The 16659-nt window shown below is 38.7% G+C and overlaps 1 protein-coding gene across 2 annotated transcripts in view; it reads left to right on the forward strand.

Moving 5' to 3' along the window:
* Positions 1–16659, forward strand: part of GMDS (GDP-mannose 4,6-dehydratase) — a 417655-nt gene that overhangs the window by 177606 nt on the left and 223390 nt on the right. For both annotated transcript variants that reach the window (XR_004359692.1, XM_032702498.1), the window contains exon 7: positions 12209–12336. Coding sequence is in view for 1 of the 2 variants with exons in the window: in XM_032702498.1 (XP_032558389.1) it covers positions 12209–12336 (128 nt within the window). In the remaining variant the exon portion in view is untranslated. The remainder of the gene's footprint in view (positions 1–12208; positions 12337–16659) is intronic.

The raw sequence follows: 16659 nt of genomic DNA on the forward strand, positions 1-16659 counted from the left end.
AGATATCACTTGTACCTGAAATGTGGGCACTGTAAACTTTCTTTTAAAACTGTCATGGATAATTTCCAGAAGGTGGTAGCTACAGTATCCCAAACAAATGCATGTTATGAATGGTCCTCTTTTTTAGCCTAGTTTTCCTTTAAACATGCCTGTTGGGCTTTGAGTACCTGCAGTTAAATGGTGTTGCTTTTGGCAGGGCTTGGTGAGCAAATGAGGCATAATCTCTCTGATCTCAGTAGTCTGGTCAGTCAGCCATGACATTCTCAGTGTCTTTTCTTTCTACACCCTGTCTGAACAGAGCCATAGCCCAGGCAGCTCTCAGTGGGGTTGCCAAAGATTACCATGTGCAGTGAAGCAGCAGAGGGCAGGACAGTGGAAAATATGCATTCCCAATCCCTGGGTTCACGTGGGGTTCAGGGTAAAATTTCAGTGATTTTCCCTCCCTGCTCCTCAAGCCTGTCAATAAACTGCCCTTTGAGAGACAAACTCTTCAGTGTGCATTGGGAAACTATTTAAAGTTCAGTTTTGTCCAGTTTTGGAAGAGTGTGATAGACTGAAGCAGAAAATTTAAGAATTCTGTGGCCACAGCAGTTACAGTCTTCACTGTGTTAGTGAGGGCATAAAAAATGAGATACATATGAATACATCGTGAAAACTATGAAAAGCGGGTAAAAGAAACTTTGCAAATTTGATTAGCTCAAAAATTTTGTAATGACTGAATGAAGGGTGCCTCCACAAACTTAGACTTGTGCCTATGTGTTCTGATAAAGCCCTTGTTTGCACTTTTGTTTTTTCTTCCCACAGACTCCCTCTTCCTTACTCCTTGCACGGGATGAAGTTCTCACTGGAATGACTACATGTTCAATTTCAGGACAGGAGGGAAAGGGGGAGGTGGAGTGGTGGGCAGAGTGCAAGAAATGCATTCTTTGACAGCAGGTTTACTCTTTTGAATAATTTCATCCCTTTTTGACTCTTTCAGGGTACTTCTGTCTCATTGTTTCACAAATACCAAGACAGTCAAATTCTTGTAAAATTTTGACATTTTATTTCCATTTTCAGGGGGAGAAACTAAGGCATGAAAAACCAAAAGAGTTTTACATTGGTTGATTGATTGGTTCATGTTCAGAATAAAACTCTTATGTATTTTCATCTTAGGGCTTGGTAACTCTATGTGTCAGTGACTAAATGAGAACCTTGATTTAAGTGACTTTCTAAGCACCCTTTTAGAATTTCCACAAGAAACCTGGCTTTTATTCATTTTCCTGTAACAGCATTAATCAGACTGAACTGTGAATCTATAACTTCTTTTTCTGAAGTTCTTTACCTTCAGACTCCATAGGACCCTGCCTACTTCATTTCTCACAAGACAGCAACTTTTACTCTCAGAGCAAGTCTGTTCTCTGGATGGGGAGCAATGCTGTTAGGGAAAAAAGTTATAGTATGTAACTAATCTGGAGGTGTTTTGTGAAACTATGTCATTGTGCATTCAAAAACAACACTGGCACACGTAATCCTAACTTTTAGTGCTAGAATTTACATCTTTGTTCTTGAGTATGTACAGAGTGTGTGTATGTGCATGTGTGTTTTTCTGAGAACATGCACAGCTACCTATGGGGATATTAAAATTATGTGAAAGGTCCCACTAAAAATACAAAGCCAGGAAATTCAGAATTGGGCTAACTTTCTGTCCTGATTTCACCCCATTGTGCTCAAGTATTGTAGACATCTCAGAACAGCAGGTGATCTGACTGCCTCTTCTGTTCCTAGAGGAAGTGTAAACTTAAATGGGAAATATCACAAAAACAGGATAACAATGGATTTCAGGACTCCACAAAGGAAGAAGTGTTCTTAAAAATACTGATATTAAAACAGTAGTGAGCATGAGAAACTGAAGGGTGATAAACAGACATTTTATATAGACACTCTGGTTTTTTTGCCATGGAATCACTTCCCAAATGCTTCACATTTTCTTATGTAAAATTTTTGTGGTAATTGGATGTGTTAATGGTGGTATGCATAAGTTTGAATTCTTTATAAATTTAAGTAATCTGACTTCAGTGAAACTGCATCAATTTATCTTACCAGAAGGCTGAGTTCTCTGTGTTTATAGCTCCATATTTATTTTTATTTAATTTATTAATTACAGTAGAGAAACTCTATTCCCACACAGAAAGAATGCAGGAGTGGGATTCTATTTCAGTGGCAACATTAGTAACAAGGAATATTCCTTGAAATGCGTGTCCATTTCAAAAAGCTATTATAATTTTACTTATTGGTTGTGTTCAAAATTATTTTCTCATTAAATAAGTGTGCATTTCTTTTTTCGGTGCCTTATTCATTTTAAAGTGAAAATTAGCAACAGGCCCAGGCTTTGTCCCAGAGGGGAGTTCTGTCTCAGCAATGGTTTTTATGCAACCTCTTGACATACCCTTTCTGCCTGCGGAGCCTGAGTGTGGAAGGCATAGCACCCTTGCTTAACTTCGAGGTCCTCTGAGAGTGATCACAGCCTGCTCTAAAATGGGGACATAGCTTTTATGGGAAGTTTAAGCAACCAGCAGTAACTACAGCTAGGCAAAATAATGTTTTTATTGGCTTTCTGAATAGAGGGGGTCAACACAGCTAGACCAAACATGACCAAGTCTTTCCGACCAGAAGGGACGTGCTGTCTTTGTTGGCTTGCAGTCTTCCTGGTGTACTGTCATCTTCTCTCTGCCTTTTAACCCTAATATCTTAAACTGTTAGGGGCTGGGGGTTTACTTTAGGTTTGGGTTTCCCCCACCCCAGCTCCACACAATCACTTTGAAGCTTTTTCTACATGGGTCTGTTGTTAAAATACTACATTTGAGGGTTGTTCGTTTGGTTTTATCTAAAATAATGACTTCCAATGTTGTCCTGTTCTGACCTCAGCAGAACCACTTGTCCCTATGCAGAAGCAGAGCTTGGGAAATGGGTACAGCAGGAGCAGGCAGAGGAGGCTGATAACACTGAGAGCTGATCTCATACCCTGGGTCACACACCAGCTTGACTACATGCCACAGCACACACTATCTAGATTTTTTTTTTTGGCTCTTCTGTCCAAGCCATGTGCTTACTTGATTGGTCTGTTATAGGTCTGAAAGGGTGTCTCTACCTGGAAGATTTCATCCTTATTCTTGTAATTGCAGACCTTTGGAACTGGTGATCTGTACATTGAATTTTTGGGATCATCACTGGTGTTGGAGATATACTTCTTACCACATCCTAACTGAGAATCTAATTATTCATAACATAGAAAATGGAAGGAAATGTAGCACCTTGCATTTGCATTTTATGTGCCTTGTTTATATAGTAGAAAAAAAATGTGCCTCCTGTATTTGAGAAGCTGAGATTTCCTCTTTTCTTTCCCTCCAATTCTCACTGGCCCTTACCTTGTTACTTGATGAGCTCTTTGCCCATGGCTGTTTCCAGCTCCCTGGAAAAATGACTCAGCTGTGTTTCAGGACCCTCTCTTTTTTGGTGACTTCGGGACTCCTGTAGCAAAGGGTGATTTAGTAAAATTGAAACACATTTACCAAATGATGTATTGAGGGCCTAAAGGGTGCCTCGAGGCCTACCACTGTTGCAAAGCTAACCAGAAGAAAGTCTTGAGAGAAAAACAGTTGAGCAACAAATCTCCAAAGGGAGGCACATGGATTTAGGAACATCTTGAGTTATACTGTATAAGTGTCAAACCCGTCTAGCAGTGCTTATTAGTTTGTGTGGGAGGTGAAGTTTCAAGTAAGTTATTTGGCTGTAGCTAGACCATTTTTCTCTCTCCAAGAAAATACATCAGCACTGACTCAGCAAATTTGTATGCCACCGTGACTGGTTTTAAGGCTCTCTCTTATTACAGTCTTTTACCTGTAGTAGTAGTAGTAAAGGAAAGTTCTTTTTCTCCCTGACTTGAGGTAAAATAATACATTTTATACTCAGAAATTTGCACATTAAAAGTCAGTACAGTTATGGGTGCACAAAGTCACAGAAGACCTGTGCAAAACTTTGTTTACATCATGACCCACCGCAAACTGATGTCCCAGCCACCTGGAGAGGTTGAGAGACCAACCAGCTTTAGTCCCTCAGAGGTCAGAAGGTCCAAGAAACTGCATTAGTCAGTCATGTGTCACCAGGTAAGATTAAAAGCCTTGCCTGCTTCATCTCAAGGGAGTGCTAGGGTAAAGGCTGAATGTCTCAGCTTGAACCATCAAACAGCAACTTTTTTGATGTGCTACTGGTTGCTGAGAGGATGGAGGAGGGGAAAGACTGGGAGAAAAGGAAAGGGGTGTTAAATTTAAGAGCACACATGTCTGAACTTTGATAGCTATTTATCAAAGGAAGTTAAAATCGGGACTTTTTTTTATGCAAGTTACCTCAGACTGCAGGATAATTCCGTTTTGTACAAGTGCTGAATTTTCCTTTTGGTTGCATACTTTTCTAGCAATTGTAGCACCAATTCAGCAAAGCACGTACTTAACTCCAATTGTTTACACAGGCTTTAACAATATAAATAGTCTGTACTGATGGGCAAGCACACTCATGTTTACCCACAACTCATACATGCAAGGGCTTGCCTGATTCTGTGACAGCCGAAATTAGAGGTTGAATTCAATGATGTTAGTGTAGAATTTAGAAAACACAGTATAAATGAGTGTTAGCAAATCAGAATGGCATCTACCTTTGTTTTATAATGTAGTGTATATGAACTGCGATTAAAAAATCACAGTGATTTGCTTTGGAGCAAAAGGTTAAGTTTTCTGTAAGCGAAACATTGCTCTGTTTATGTAAATGCCATTAACAGGAATAACACTTTCACATGTTGTTTTCAGTATTAATGTTTGAGTTTTCCTTTATAAGAATCTTTGATGCCTCACCTTTTCCTGTTCAGTGTACAGTTCCTGAGAGGAAAATATTTTAATTTAAGAAAAATTATATGGAGGAAACATACTAAAATAGCACCTTTTGCCCAGTACTTATTGCTGGTATATCACCCTGTCCTTTTAACAAGCCCATATGATAAATCTGACGTGTGTAATTAGTCCTAATTAGTAATATTTTTAATGTGAAATCTAATAGCTTTGTGTTACACAGTACACATGCAGATTGTCTGCTAATCAGACATCATTTTTTCACAGTCGCTTTTGAGAACTGCTACTGTGTAGTCATAGAAATCATCCTGTCATTGTTTTTTGGGAGGTGGAAACCTATATCTGTTCGTATGCAAAAAAATCATGAAGAGCCTAAAGCCCTGATGAAAGATGCCCAGTGAAGGGTTAGCACCACTGAATCACAGGGGAGCATGGCTTGCTGTGCTGTGACAAACATCACCTCTGATTCTCATTCTCTGGTCGTGCTTGGTACATCTCTTGCCCTACTTCTATGCACCTTTTTTGCAGGGAGTACTAGTTGTCCCTCGAGGTAAACTCTATGCTATCTCTCCACCCACTGGGAAAAAGAAAAATTTTCCTACTCTCTGCGCTCCCTCTCCATATCTGTACCCTGTTTTTCCTCACAAGATTGTCTCTCACTCTCATTTTCCACTCAGCTTATAAAAATCATTAATTTGTGTTCCTCCCATGCCTAGTTCATATGACCGACCTCCTGTTGCCCTCAGCTGACGAAATGTTGTGTGCAAATGGATAGCAGGGGCGGAGGTGCTCTTGGGTTGAAGAGCCTCAGCCGCCTCCAGTGTGGTGCCCTTCCCTGCTGATGCTTCTTACCTCTGCATGCCTTTACCTTTCTACCCTAACCTCCTCATTTTTAAAATATAAGTAGTAGCACATTTTCCATTACCCAAGGAATGGAAAATGGGGCCAAGCAGAATTAGTACATGTTAGCATTGGAAAGGTCAAAATATGTATCAATATATTATAAAACAAAAGAATTCAGTTGATATGCTGATTGGTGTCTTTCTTAGCAACATTTAAAAGAATTACTACCGTATCACTTTATTTAAATCACACATTTCAAAATAGTACCAAATGAGGGTCACTTGATAAGGAGGGGCAATTTTATCCCCATGTTATTGGACCGTTGCTTTCAATCTGGGATCTGTGGATTTTATTGTTACATGATTATTTCCCAGGGGGCTGATGAAGAACAACCTTTAAAAAATATTGTCAGTAGTTTTATCTTTCCTATTTAGGGATCTCACATGTCCATTTGAAAATAGTTTGGGGTACATAAACTGAAAGTGTTTGAAAAACATTACAAATATATTAAAGATCTGAGAAAACTACTACCATTAGGTACTATCACAATTTTAAATACCACAGAAGAAGATTCAACATATTAGATGAAGCAAAGTATTTTCAGCTATGCTATATGGGATTAAAATGTAAGGATTAAAGCACTATATCTTGTGTTTTAGGAAATAAAATGATTTATTGCTCTGGTCAGGAAGATGTTTCCCATTCAATGCATAACTTTACAAGGAGGTGCTTATGAATCATATCACCCTTATTTCATATATATTTCATTTTGCAAAAATCTGATTGTGGACTTTATGAAAAGCTCATCCAAAGGTAGCTGTACTTGCTGTGTAAAATTTGCAGGACATTATGATGAGCAGAAGGAAAAAAAAAATCACTTTTAACAGTGATTTTTCCTTTGTTGCCAAAAACTGATGTTTCTACTTTGTATATTTGTTGTTGTGAGAAGAACAATTTGTTATTTTAAATTTAGAATAGATTCACAATTTAAATGCATGAATGTTTAACATATACTAAGTAACTGCTCATCAAGTTTTACAAAAATGCAGTACTGTATCAGTTGTTTTGATCAAGACACAGTTAAAAATTCCATTTAAAACCAAAATATGAAAGGTCAGTTTAAAGATCTTAACTTGATTTTTTTGTCTGGTTTACAGTGACATAAATTCATTGGCTTTGGAATAATTGTTATTGATTTTCATAAGTATAAGTTAAAGGAGACTCTGGACTTATACTTAGAAAATCTCGGTGTTCCTTTGGTTTTTAGCTTCAGCTTGTTACAAAGAAATGGAAGAGGTTCTCATAGAATGGAAATTATGAGCAGTGTGGATTTTCAGGCAATCAAAACATTTTCATGATCTCATTAAATATATCATTTACAACACATATATATTAAAAGAAATATGTTCCTTTGGGTTAGCAGAAGTGCTGGGTACACAATGTGTTTGAACATGTTAGGCTTCCACTAGAATCTATGCCAGAACCGTAGAAACTTGGAAGGAAAAAAAAACTACAACCTTTTTCCTGTGTCAGCATCTTCAGAGACAGAAACCTTTTTATTGTATTTTATGTAAAATGAAGAAAAAGGTGTTATGGCAACTTGATGGACTGTGCTAGGACTGTGTCTCAGTTGATAGATAAGTACTGCTATTAAATTCTCTCAGATTGATTGTAATTCTATAATCATGGCTGGGCTTTGCGAACGAAGATTTGGGAAGGGCTCTACCCACGTTTGTTACAAGCGCACTGGTGGCTAAAAAGGTCAATATGAGACAGGCACGTCCGGTTGCAAAAGGCACAGCAGAAAGACTCCTTGGGTGGTATATTCCGCAAGACACGATTCTTTCTGCATTGTCTTTTCTCCTCAAGAGTGATCCTGCGTGCTTTCTCAAAGGCATCAGCAGCGATATATATTAGTTCTAATAACTAATGGTGTGAAACAAGGCAGTGTTCTCACACCAACCCTATTCACAGTCTTTTTCAGCATGATGCTCCAAAGGGCCATGACAGACCTCGAGGATCAGGACAGTATCTACATTCGATATTGTACTGATGGAAGCCTTTTCAACCTAATTCTATAATATTACTAGGATTAATAATGGATTTTCTTATGCATGAAACAACTGGTGTTTTACAGTCTTCCTAAGACCACAATTTTGTCATCAGTTGGGTTTTGTATGTAGTCTTGAGAGCCTGGAAAATGAGGGTTCTTGAGATCAAACAGACACTACAGTAGTGGCTCTTAAAGCTTCTTCATTCATTTGGCTGTCTCTTCTAAACGACAGATTCCAGAGAAAAACATCTACGTCAAACAGCCAGTTTCCTGATGATACACAAAGGGTGAAACCCCAGTGCTGGTAAAAGAAATGGGGTACTGATCCATAGACCAAGATTTTGGTTTTTGGGGCATCCAGCTTTGGAACTGTAGGTGCATTTAGACTGTGCCCCTAAAGCAATAGTTTTAAATGAGAGATGTGTGCAGCTTTCAAAACTGCATCTTTACCAGACGTAGGCAGCATCCTTCTCGAAGGGATGAGCTGTTTCCCACCCTGAGCCAGGCAGCGCAACAGGTGACAGGCCTGGGCTGGAGAGCCAAAGCTATTGCATTATACCTCTACTATTCCTTTTTTATTGTAGTATTGTTCCTGTAGTGGTTTGCTGACAACTTATATGTTTTACAGATCAGGTCTGCTTGATGAGGAATCCTTGCTTTAAATCCTGTCTAGGAAAAGTCGGGTTTGTAAATCAGACCTTACAGTTCCTATTGGAATGCTAATGATCTCAAAGGGAGGGCTTGAGTTTTGAAAACAAATCTAAACTAATGGCCAGGGTTCCTGAAAGAGCTGTTAATATCACGAAAACTCATGTTTAAGGCCTCTTTTAAAATGTAAAAACTTGTGAGACACTGCTCTAGTAGGGCTGTTTGCAATCACTGTAATGTGCTGACACACCAAAGCACCCTTTGCTCCATCTGGCCACTTCTGCTGCGGTGCAGCAATTCCAGTGCTGCCAATGGCAGTGCAAACCAGAGCATAGTGTGGCCCATCATGGTTTGGATGTATTTGCTGCACAAATAGCTATGCAAGGCAGTTAGCCCATCGTGCTTGGCCCTCGAATGACTCTTCTCTTGGTTACTGTGGGATAGTGAGCTCCCAGACCGATGCTGCCCTCACACATTTTGAAAAAGTGTTCAAAAAAGTCAAAATACATCAACCATTTAAGGGTTTTGAACACTCCACGTTCGTTCATACTAGGTGTGAGCAATGAGGTGTGTTTCACAAAACCTTTCTGATCTGAGGAAACAGTGTAGAGCCAGACACAAATGTGGGACTCTGACATCTCTCTTCCCCACCAATCCAAGTAAGTTTCTGTTGCTACAACCAACTCAATTCCAGGTGAATTAGTAAGGTTAGTATAATAAATTAGGCCTTATTCAGCTGTGATAACCAGTGGCATTTTAGCTGCTGCATCATCTTGATCTGATGAAAATCAATATAAAGGGTGAAGTGGTTAACGCATCAGCAGCTTTGTTGATACTCTTTCTGGCACTGGCTGGCAAAAAGCTGGAGAAAAATGCTCTTATAGGTTCAACATTAGCAAGTCCTCACTATCTCCTGAAGAAGAAGGAAGCTAACCATTTCTGTGCCTCAAAAGGTACTTTGCATTCAATTATATAAAGATGTCTGTAGCACTCCGCCTAGATGTTTTAGATAGAATCAATCCTGAGGAAAGAGACATTACGTCTGCCAAATTTCAGGCCAAAGCAAGATTTTATAGCCCAATTGCAAACCCCTAGGACAGGGCTTTTTAATGGAAATGCTGACATAGCCTTAACTATTTTGTATGACTCCAGCGGGCACCAGCTTAAATTCCAGTTGTGATGTGCATTTAATGGCATGGGATCAAACATAGTGTAATTAGGATATTTTAAGATACTGCGTTTGAAGAGAATCCGTATTTAAGCATTATTTATGAACTATATCATTTAAGTGCTTCTGAAATGTGCCATTCAGTCCTTGGATGAATGAAAAAAATTCTAATCACATTTCTCAGAATGAACAGTAGCATTCTGTAGTAGTTTTCTTCCACAGCTTTAATGCTAAGGCACTTCCAAGAAGAGAGCTGGTATTATTTTGTGGAACTCTTACTGGAATATTTCTGGAAAATAAAGGTTTTCATTTTTCATTGTGGTGCTCTCTAGTTCTTCACTTCAGCCTTTTGAGGAATATTATGATTTTGCTTGGAGAATATCTCAAAGATCGTTTCTCTCCAGTTAACAGCGACAGCAAGAAGACAGCAGTTATTAGTATTTGCTGTGTTGTGCTAGACAAATCAGCTTTTTCTTGTGCGGTATCATTCATGTATTTGAAGTTAAGTTGATAACATAAAAGTTCTCTCTCTCACACAACCTAATACGCTTTTTTTTTTTTCTTTTCATGCTGAGGAAGTGGTTGCTCCAAGATGGAAATTGACATTCATTAGTCGTGTAGGTTGACAGTAAAACTTGCTTTAATGCAGATGGTGACTAGAACTCTCATTGCTTTTACTGTGAATGGGAATGTAGTGTTGAAAGCATTGCTTATTACTCATTTGCAGTCTGGAACATAAAGCCATATGCTTTATCCTAGAAAAAGAGCTGTTCCTTCAGTTGTTATTTGCTGAATAATAATGCTAACTGAAATTATTTCCATGGAGAAGGTTAGGAAGTTTCAGAGCTAATCCTAATAAGTTTTTGTAATAGTTTGAATCTGTTTTTACTTTATTAGCAATAATCTGTGTGAAGGTCTCAAATCACTTTGATAAGGTAAAAATTGAAACAATCTTTGGAGAGATGCCAGTCTGACTAAGCCAAAGACACTGTCACTGGTTTCTGTTAAGACAGACCTCCACTCCTGCTGCAAGTCTGTCCAACCAGGAATAGAAGAACCACAGTACTTTGCTTTCAGAAGTTGCAATAGCAGAGTTGGTCGGTGTTGGTCCTGTTCAATTTTTGAGAAACTTTGCTTTAAAAAAGACTCTGGAGTATATTTTGTTTCTGAAAGTTTGCAAATCATGCTGTTTAGGAAGCTTCCTATATATGAACATATTTTCAGGGGATATGGAAATTATATGATTTTCATCCTTTAAAAAACAGGCACAAACTGATGATATGTCCTAAATGGCTAATAACCAGAACTCCAATTAGTTCAGCAGTTGATGTAAAGATTAAAATTCTCTCTTAATCCTGTGGTAAGATCTAAATTATTTAAGTGCTTCATTCCACATGGTTCTTAGAGCTGTGCTCTTTTGTTTTTTTACTTTTGGGAGAGTCAAATGACACAAAAAAAGTACTGTGGTGCTTCTGACTTTACAGGAAAAATCAGTAGTCTGAAAAAGACACTTCCCATTCTTTAATAATGTTACAGGAGCCTACCATTTGTTTGACAGGAAACAGAATATATTGAGATGCATATCTCAACAGCAGAGTTCCATAATGAAAAAAACCCTATATCTATGCACTACTTAGGACTTCTGAAATTTGCTAAGAGCATTTTACAAACACAGTCATTTTCACTACCTTTCCTGTTTTTCATTTGGATTAAGTATCATCTGTCACCACTTTATCATATTTTTTTAGCTATTAAAAAGGCATGTAATTTTAATTTTTGTGGCTTATTAGTGTGCAAATGCCATTGGACTTGTTTAGCCTAAACTCATGGTCTAAATTCAAATCCCTCTGCTTTTGAGGAGACTGTGAGCACCTTTTAAAAACGTAGCCATCATAACCTAAAAATCAAGATACAAAAGTAAGTAACAACAAATATTATTTAAAGCAACTTTACCTGGAGAAGAAATAGGTACACAAATTTTCTAAAGTAATACTGTGAACCAAATACTGAAATATAAAATAACATACAGTCTTCAACTGAGAAAGTTGAAATCACAATTTCATGACCTATCTGAACCTGGTGGACAAAGAATCATAAATAACTAGAAAAGTAAAATGCATTTAACCATTAACCAGTCCTTTGGAGAATGTGTAGTATGTGCATAGTCTCCATTTTTTTTATTAATAAACAAATTTATTTAGAGATATGCATTCTTTTAAAAAAATTAAAAAGAAAAACAGAAACGGCAACAAAAAACTTGAGGGTGGTCTAAGATGTCTGTCTTCTTTATGTAACCTTTTGCATTTTGTGTTTAAGAACTGACATTCCAAATGGTTTTCTTTGGCTTTATGCCTAGAGCGAATACTGAGGCAGCAAATTAGGAATGCTTAAGAAGTCCCACAAAGGAAGATGTTTGCTGTGAAACTGCAGTTAATGTGACACTTGCACTGGAAGCTTCTTAGCCTGCTCAAATGATGAAAGATGGCATGAGTCTGGGTGATGTAAGGAGAGTGAATGAAGCCTGAAAGGACCATGTACTGAGTATACGAGGTGTTTGTGGTGGCCAGTTATCTGCCACTGTGACTATGCTTATACTACCTTTTATTTCTATTTCAGGGGCTAACTTTGTCACTCGAAAAATTAGCCGATCGGTAGCAAAGATTCACCTCGGACAGCTGGACTGTTTCAGCCTGGGCAATCTGGATGCTAAGAGAGACTGGGGTCATGCCAGGGACTATGTTGAGGTAAGCTGGGCCTTTTTCTAAGTCATCTTCATGGTGGGGATAATGCTTATTGCTGTAACTTCAGGTCATGGTCCATGGAGGGCTATCTTGAGATTTTTTTTGCCTGTTGAGGTCTGTTAACTTTGTCTTGCTCTTGACTTCAGATTAGGGAATTTAGTAACACAGCAGTCTACCCCAGGCATGACCTGAACAGAAAAATAAATCTTTGGGTTTACATTCCTTGGCTGAATTCCTGGGGAAGGAGTCTGACTATAACGTGGATCTATTTTAGAGTATTTCTTCCATTCTTCTGACAAATTTTATGGCCAATATTAAAATTGCAGCAAGATGCAGTGTGACCTGAAGTCAAAGATCCTGCTGGAGGTTGGTGACCTTTATTTAATAAGGCAAGAAGGATGTGTATATTAACGATCAAAGGTCTTTCTGCTTATACATTAGAAAGAAGCATCACAACATAGTTGTGATGGCAGGTCTTGGAATGCATGAGCCTGAATTTAGTGTTTGAAATGTTTTTGTAGTCAGGATTTGTTTCTAATTTTATTCTACCCATCTACTTAAGCAGACAAACAAACAATACCCCTGCATTGTATTACAAGAGGACATGAATGAGCATGTAGGAAATATTGTCTTTTCCCCAGGAGATTTTTGTCCCCATTTTGGTGCTTAAAGATTTCCTGTGGTCATTGGACTATTTCTGTCTTTTAATAATTCCTTGCTGGGAAACCGGATTTGACTTCACTATTCATTGATGCAGTTTAAAAAGATGACGACTGTTTGTTTTGTTTTTCTGTATTACAAAATAAGAAGTATCACAGTAGGAAAAAGTCTGATTTTTATCGTAAATTGAGATTTTAAAGATAAAGCTGAACTCTCAAATCTTATTTATGGTCAAAAAGAAACAGCAAGAAAACAAAATCATAATACCTCAATGTTTACTTGTGTTCTGGATGACATTAAAATAAGTAAACAGCCATATCACCTTGGCATCAAAAGGGTTACATTAAAGTAAGAGAAGAAGGTTCCTTTTGGCAGTCAGCTATAACTGAAATTGGCTTTGGTTCTGTGCAGCATTTGTGTGTGAGATGCTAAGGACACCGTCAGTGTTATGACTGTGCCTCCATGACTGTTGTTCTATATTTGTGGTTACAACATTAGTTGAAGTAGCATACCAGCCCTATCATATTATTAACGCATAAAACTATAGTCAAGAGTGTTCATAAAATCAGTTACCAAGTCTCAACTGAAAGGAAGTAAAAGATGCCAAATAAAATGATTAGTTGCATGAACATAATGAATATAATTTGCTAACAGGCATTGGATATTTCATAAAGACTCTGGCTGTCTCATTCCAAGACAATTTATACTAAGTCGTAAATCATGGGATGAATCCTGATGTCTTCTTCCATAAGGGAAATGCAGAATAACCCTCTTGTGCCTTCTGTGTCAGACCCTTGTCCTGTGTTCAGAGTAACACAGAGTGGGTAAGGTTGGAAGTGGGTTATCTGGTCCAACCTCGTTGCTCAGGCAGGATTATCCTAGAGCATATTGACTAGAATTGTGTCTAAAGAGTTCTTGAATGTCTCCAGTGAGGAAGACTCCACAACCTCTCTGGGCAATCTATTGCAGTGTGCAGTCACCCACACAGTGAAGAAGTTATTCCTCATATTCAGGTGGGACTTCCTGTGCATCAGTTTCTGCTCTTTGCATCTTGTTTTATTGCTTGGCACCACAGAGAAGAACCTGGGCCCAACCTCTTGACACCCTCCCATCAGATACTTATATACAGTGATGACATACATCCCCTGTCAGCTGTCTCTTCTTGAGGCTGAACAGGCCCAGCTCCCTCAGCCTATCGAGTCTATCATTCAAACCTTTAAAATCAAAAAGGAAATGAGAACAAGTCTATTCAGAAGAATGACTAGCTTTCAAGGCCTTTGGCCTCCAGAAGGAATGTAGTTGTCTGAGGTCTATGGCACAAACACATGTTTTTTGTGCAAGTAGCATTCCAGGCCTTTCAGCTACACATTCTGGGCCTGTCCCAAAATCTTCTGGAAAGAATTCCTCTCTAAAATATAGTTCATCTTGAGTATTTCTCATCCCGGAGAGGTATCCCTTCGGATAATGGGAGAATTTTTATCAATTCTCTAATTCCCTGAGTATTCTGAAAATGTGGTTACAGGCAGCCTTCTAATGGCTAAAAAATAGAGTAACTTTAAACTGGAAATAAACAATTATTTGAGGCTTTAATGGACTGGAAAGTAGGGCTTAGAGATTTAACGTTGTTCAAATAAATACATAGTATGTTAGAAAGCATGATCATATTTACAAGCATTTGGGGAGCTTCCTTAAGCATATGGCTGAACACGTAGGGATATATCTTATCCTCTCCATATGTAGTTTTAAATCCCATCAATATTAATACAAGTAACACATGTGCGTATAGACAGACCATGTACTGTGTTTTCTTTCTTCTTATTTCCTTATTAGGGATAATAATAAAACCATAAATGCATTTCTTTTTGTTGTTTTATAAAATATTATGGGTCAATTCCTGATCTCATGAAAGTTGATGAGCAAATTCCCATTGACTTTGTGGAGAGACCGTATCCTGTATGTGTTCAACTTGAGAACGTCTGGTGGTTACAAAGGCCAGTATGATTTTGGGCAAAATCCTTTGTGTACAGTAAAGTAGGGAAGAGTGTTCCTGCACTGAAGCATGTATGTGCTTGCCAAGGGATGGCTTGGGGTTAGCTTTAACAACAGGCGATTCAGAAGTTTGAGGTTCAAACATAGGTTCATATCAGTGGAGAACAGTTGGAATATGTGTTTGATTAGGCTTTTGTTCTGGAACTTGAACTGCCACCTGCATGCACAGGGTACAGCACCGTTGTGCTGGTGAATGAAAACTGGTAAGTCCAACTCATTAGAAAGAAAGGGTTCCATTCAGTGTTTGAAGAGAATAGAATAGAAATAAGTAGACATTGAAATTAATAATCCCACACCAAAAATTTTCAATCTAAAATTACAGTGGTAACTCTTAACATATTGGCAGAAATTGCTGCTGCCTCTTGCTACCTCTTTCTTAATTTTTACTCTGCTGTGATCCAGCACAAGTCTCATAGGATGATATTTGAGATAAGGATCAATGCCACTGAGTTGGAAGAGGAAAAACAATATATCAGTGCTGTTGACATATGAATTTTCTGTGTACAATTTTGCTTTGTGATGGTAATGTACCTTTTATTTGTTATATACCATCTGCCGGGTATTTTCAATTATTAGTTCAATAACAAGCCTTAAGAGTCTGTGTCATTTCTATGCCATTTATAAAACAGAAGGAATCATACACATTTCCTCAGAAATCATACAGATTTTCCTCACCCAAGAGTCTTATTTCAAATAAATATCGATCTTAAAAACATTTAACTTGGACCATTAAAAAATGCCCATCAGTCACACAATCACAGAATCAATTAGGTTGGAAAAGACCTCTGAGATCAAGTCCAACCTATGACCTAACACCACCTTGTCAACTAGACCATGGCAGTGAAGTGTCACATCCAGTCTTCCCTTAAATACCTTCAGGAATGATACACCACCTCCCTGGGCGTCTCATTCCAGTATCTAATCACCCTTTCTTGAGAAGAAATTCTTCCTAATGTCCAACCTAAACCTTCCCTGGTGCATAAGACTATACTGGAAGAAGAGACCAACCCCCACCTGGCTACAACCTCCTTTCAGGTAGCTGTAGAGAGTGATGAGGTCTCCCCTGAGCCTCCTCTTCTCCAGGCTAAACAACCCCAGCTCCCTCAGCCTCTCCTCACAGGACTTGTGCTGCAGACCCTTCACTGGCTTTGTTGCCCTTCTCTGGAATCACTTCAGCACCTCAATGTCCTTCCTAAATTGAGGTCCCAGAACTGAACACAGTACTCGATGTGCAGCCTCACCATTGCGAAGTACAGGGGAAGAATCACTTCCCTAGTCCTGCTGGACACAATATTGCTATTCTTGGCCACTTGGGCACACTGCTGGCTCCTGTTCAGCTGACTTTCAACCAGCATCCCCAGGTCCTTTTCCTCTGGGCCAGTTTCCAGCCACTCTAACCCCAGCCTGTAGAACTGCATGGGGTTACTTTGGCCAAAGTGTAGGAGCCATCACTTGGGTTTGTTGAACCTCATACTGTTGATCTCAGCCCATTGATCCAGCCTGTTCAGGTACCTCTGCAGAGCCCTCCTACCCTGTGGAAAAAGAGCAAGTTCATATTACAGTTCAACAGCTGAGACTTTTTCTTTCTTTCCTTCTGTTTCCTCTTTATCACTCGCT

Source organism: Chiroxiphia lanceolata, chromosome 1, assembly GCF_009829145.1.
Source record: "Chiroxiphia lanceolata isolate bChiLan1 chromosome 1, bChiLan1.pri, whole genome shotgun sequence".
Lineage (NCBI taxonomy): Eukaryota > Metazoa > Chordata > Aves > Passeriformes > Pipridae > Chiroxiphia > Chiroxiphia lanceolata.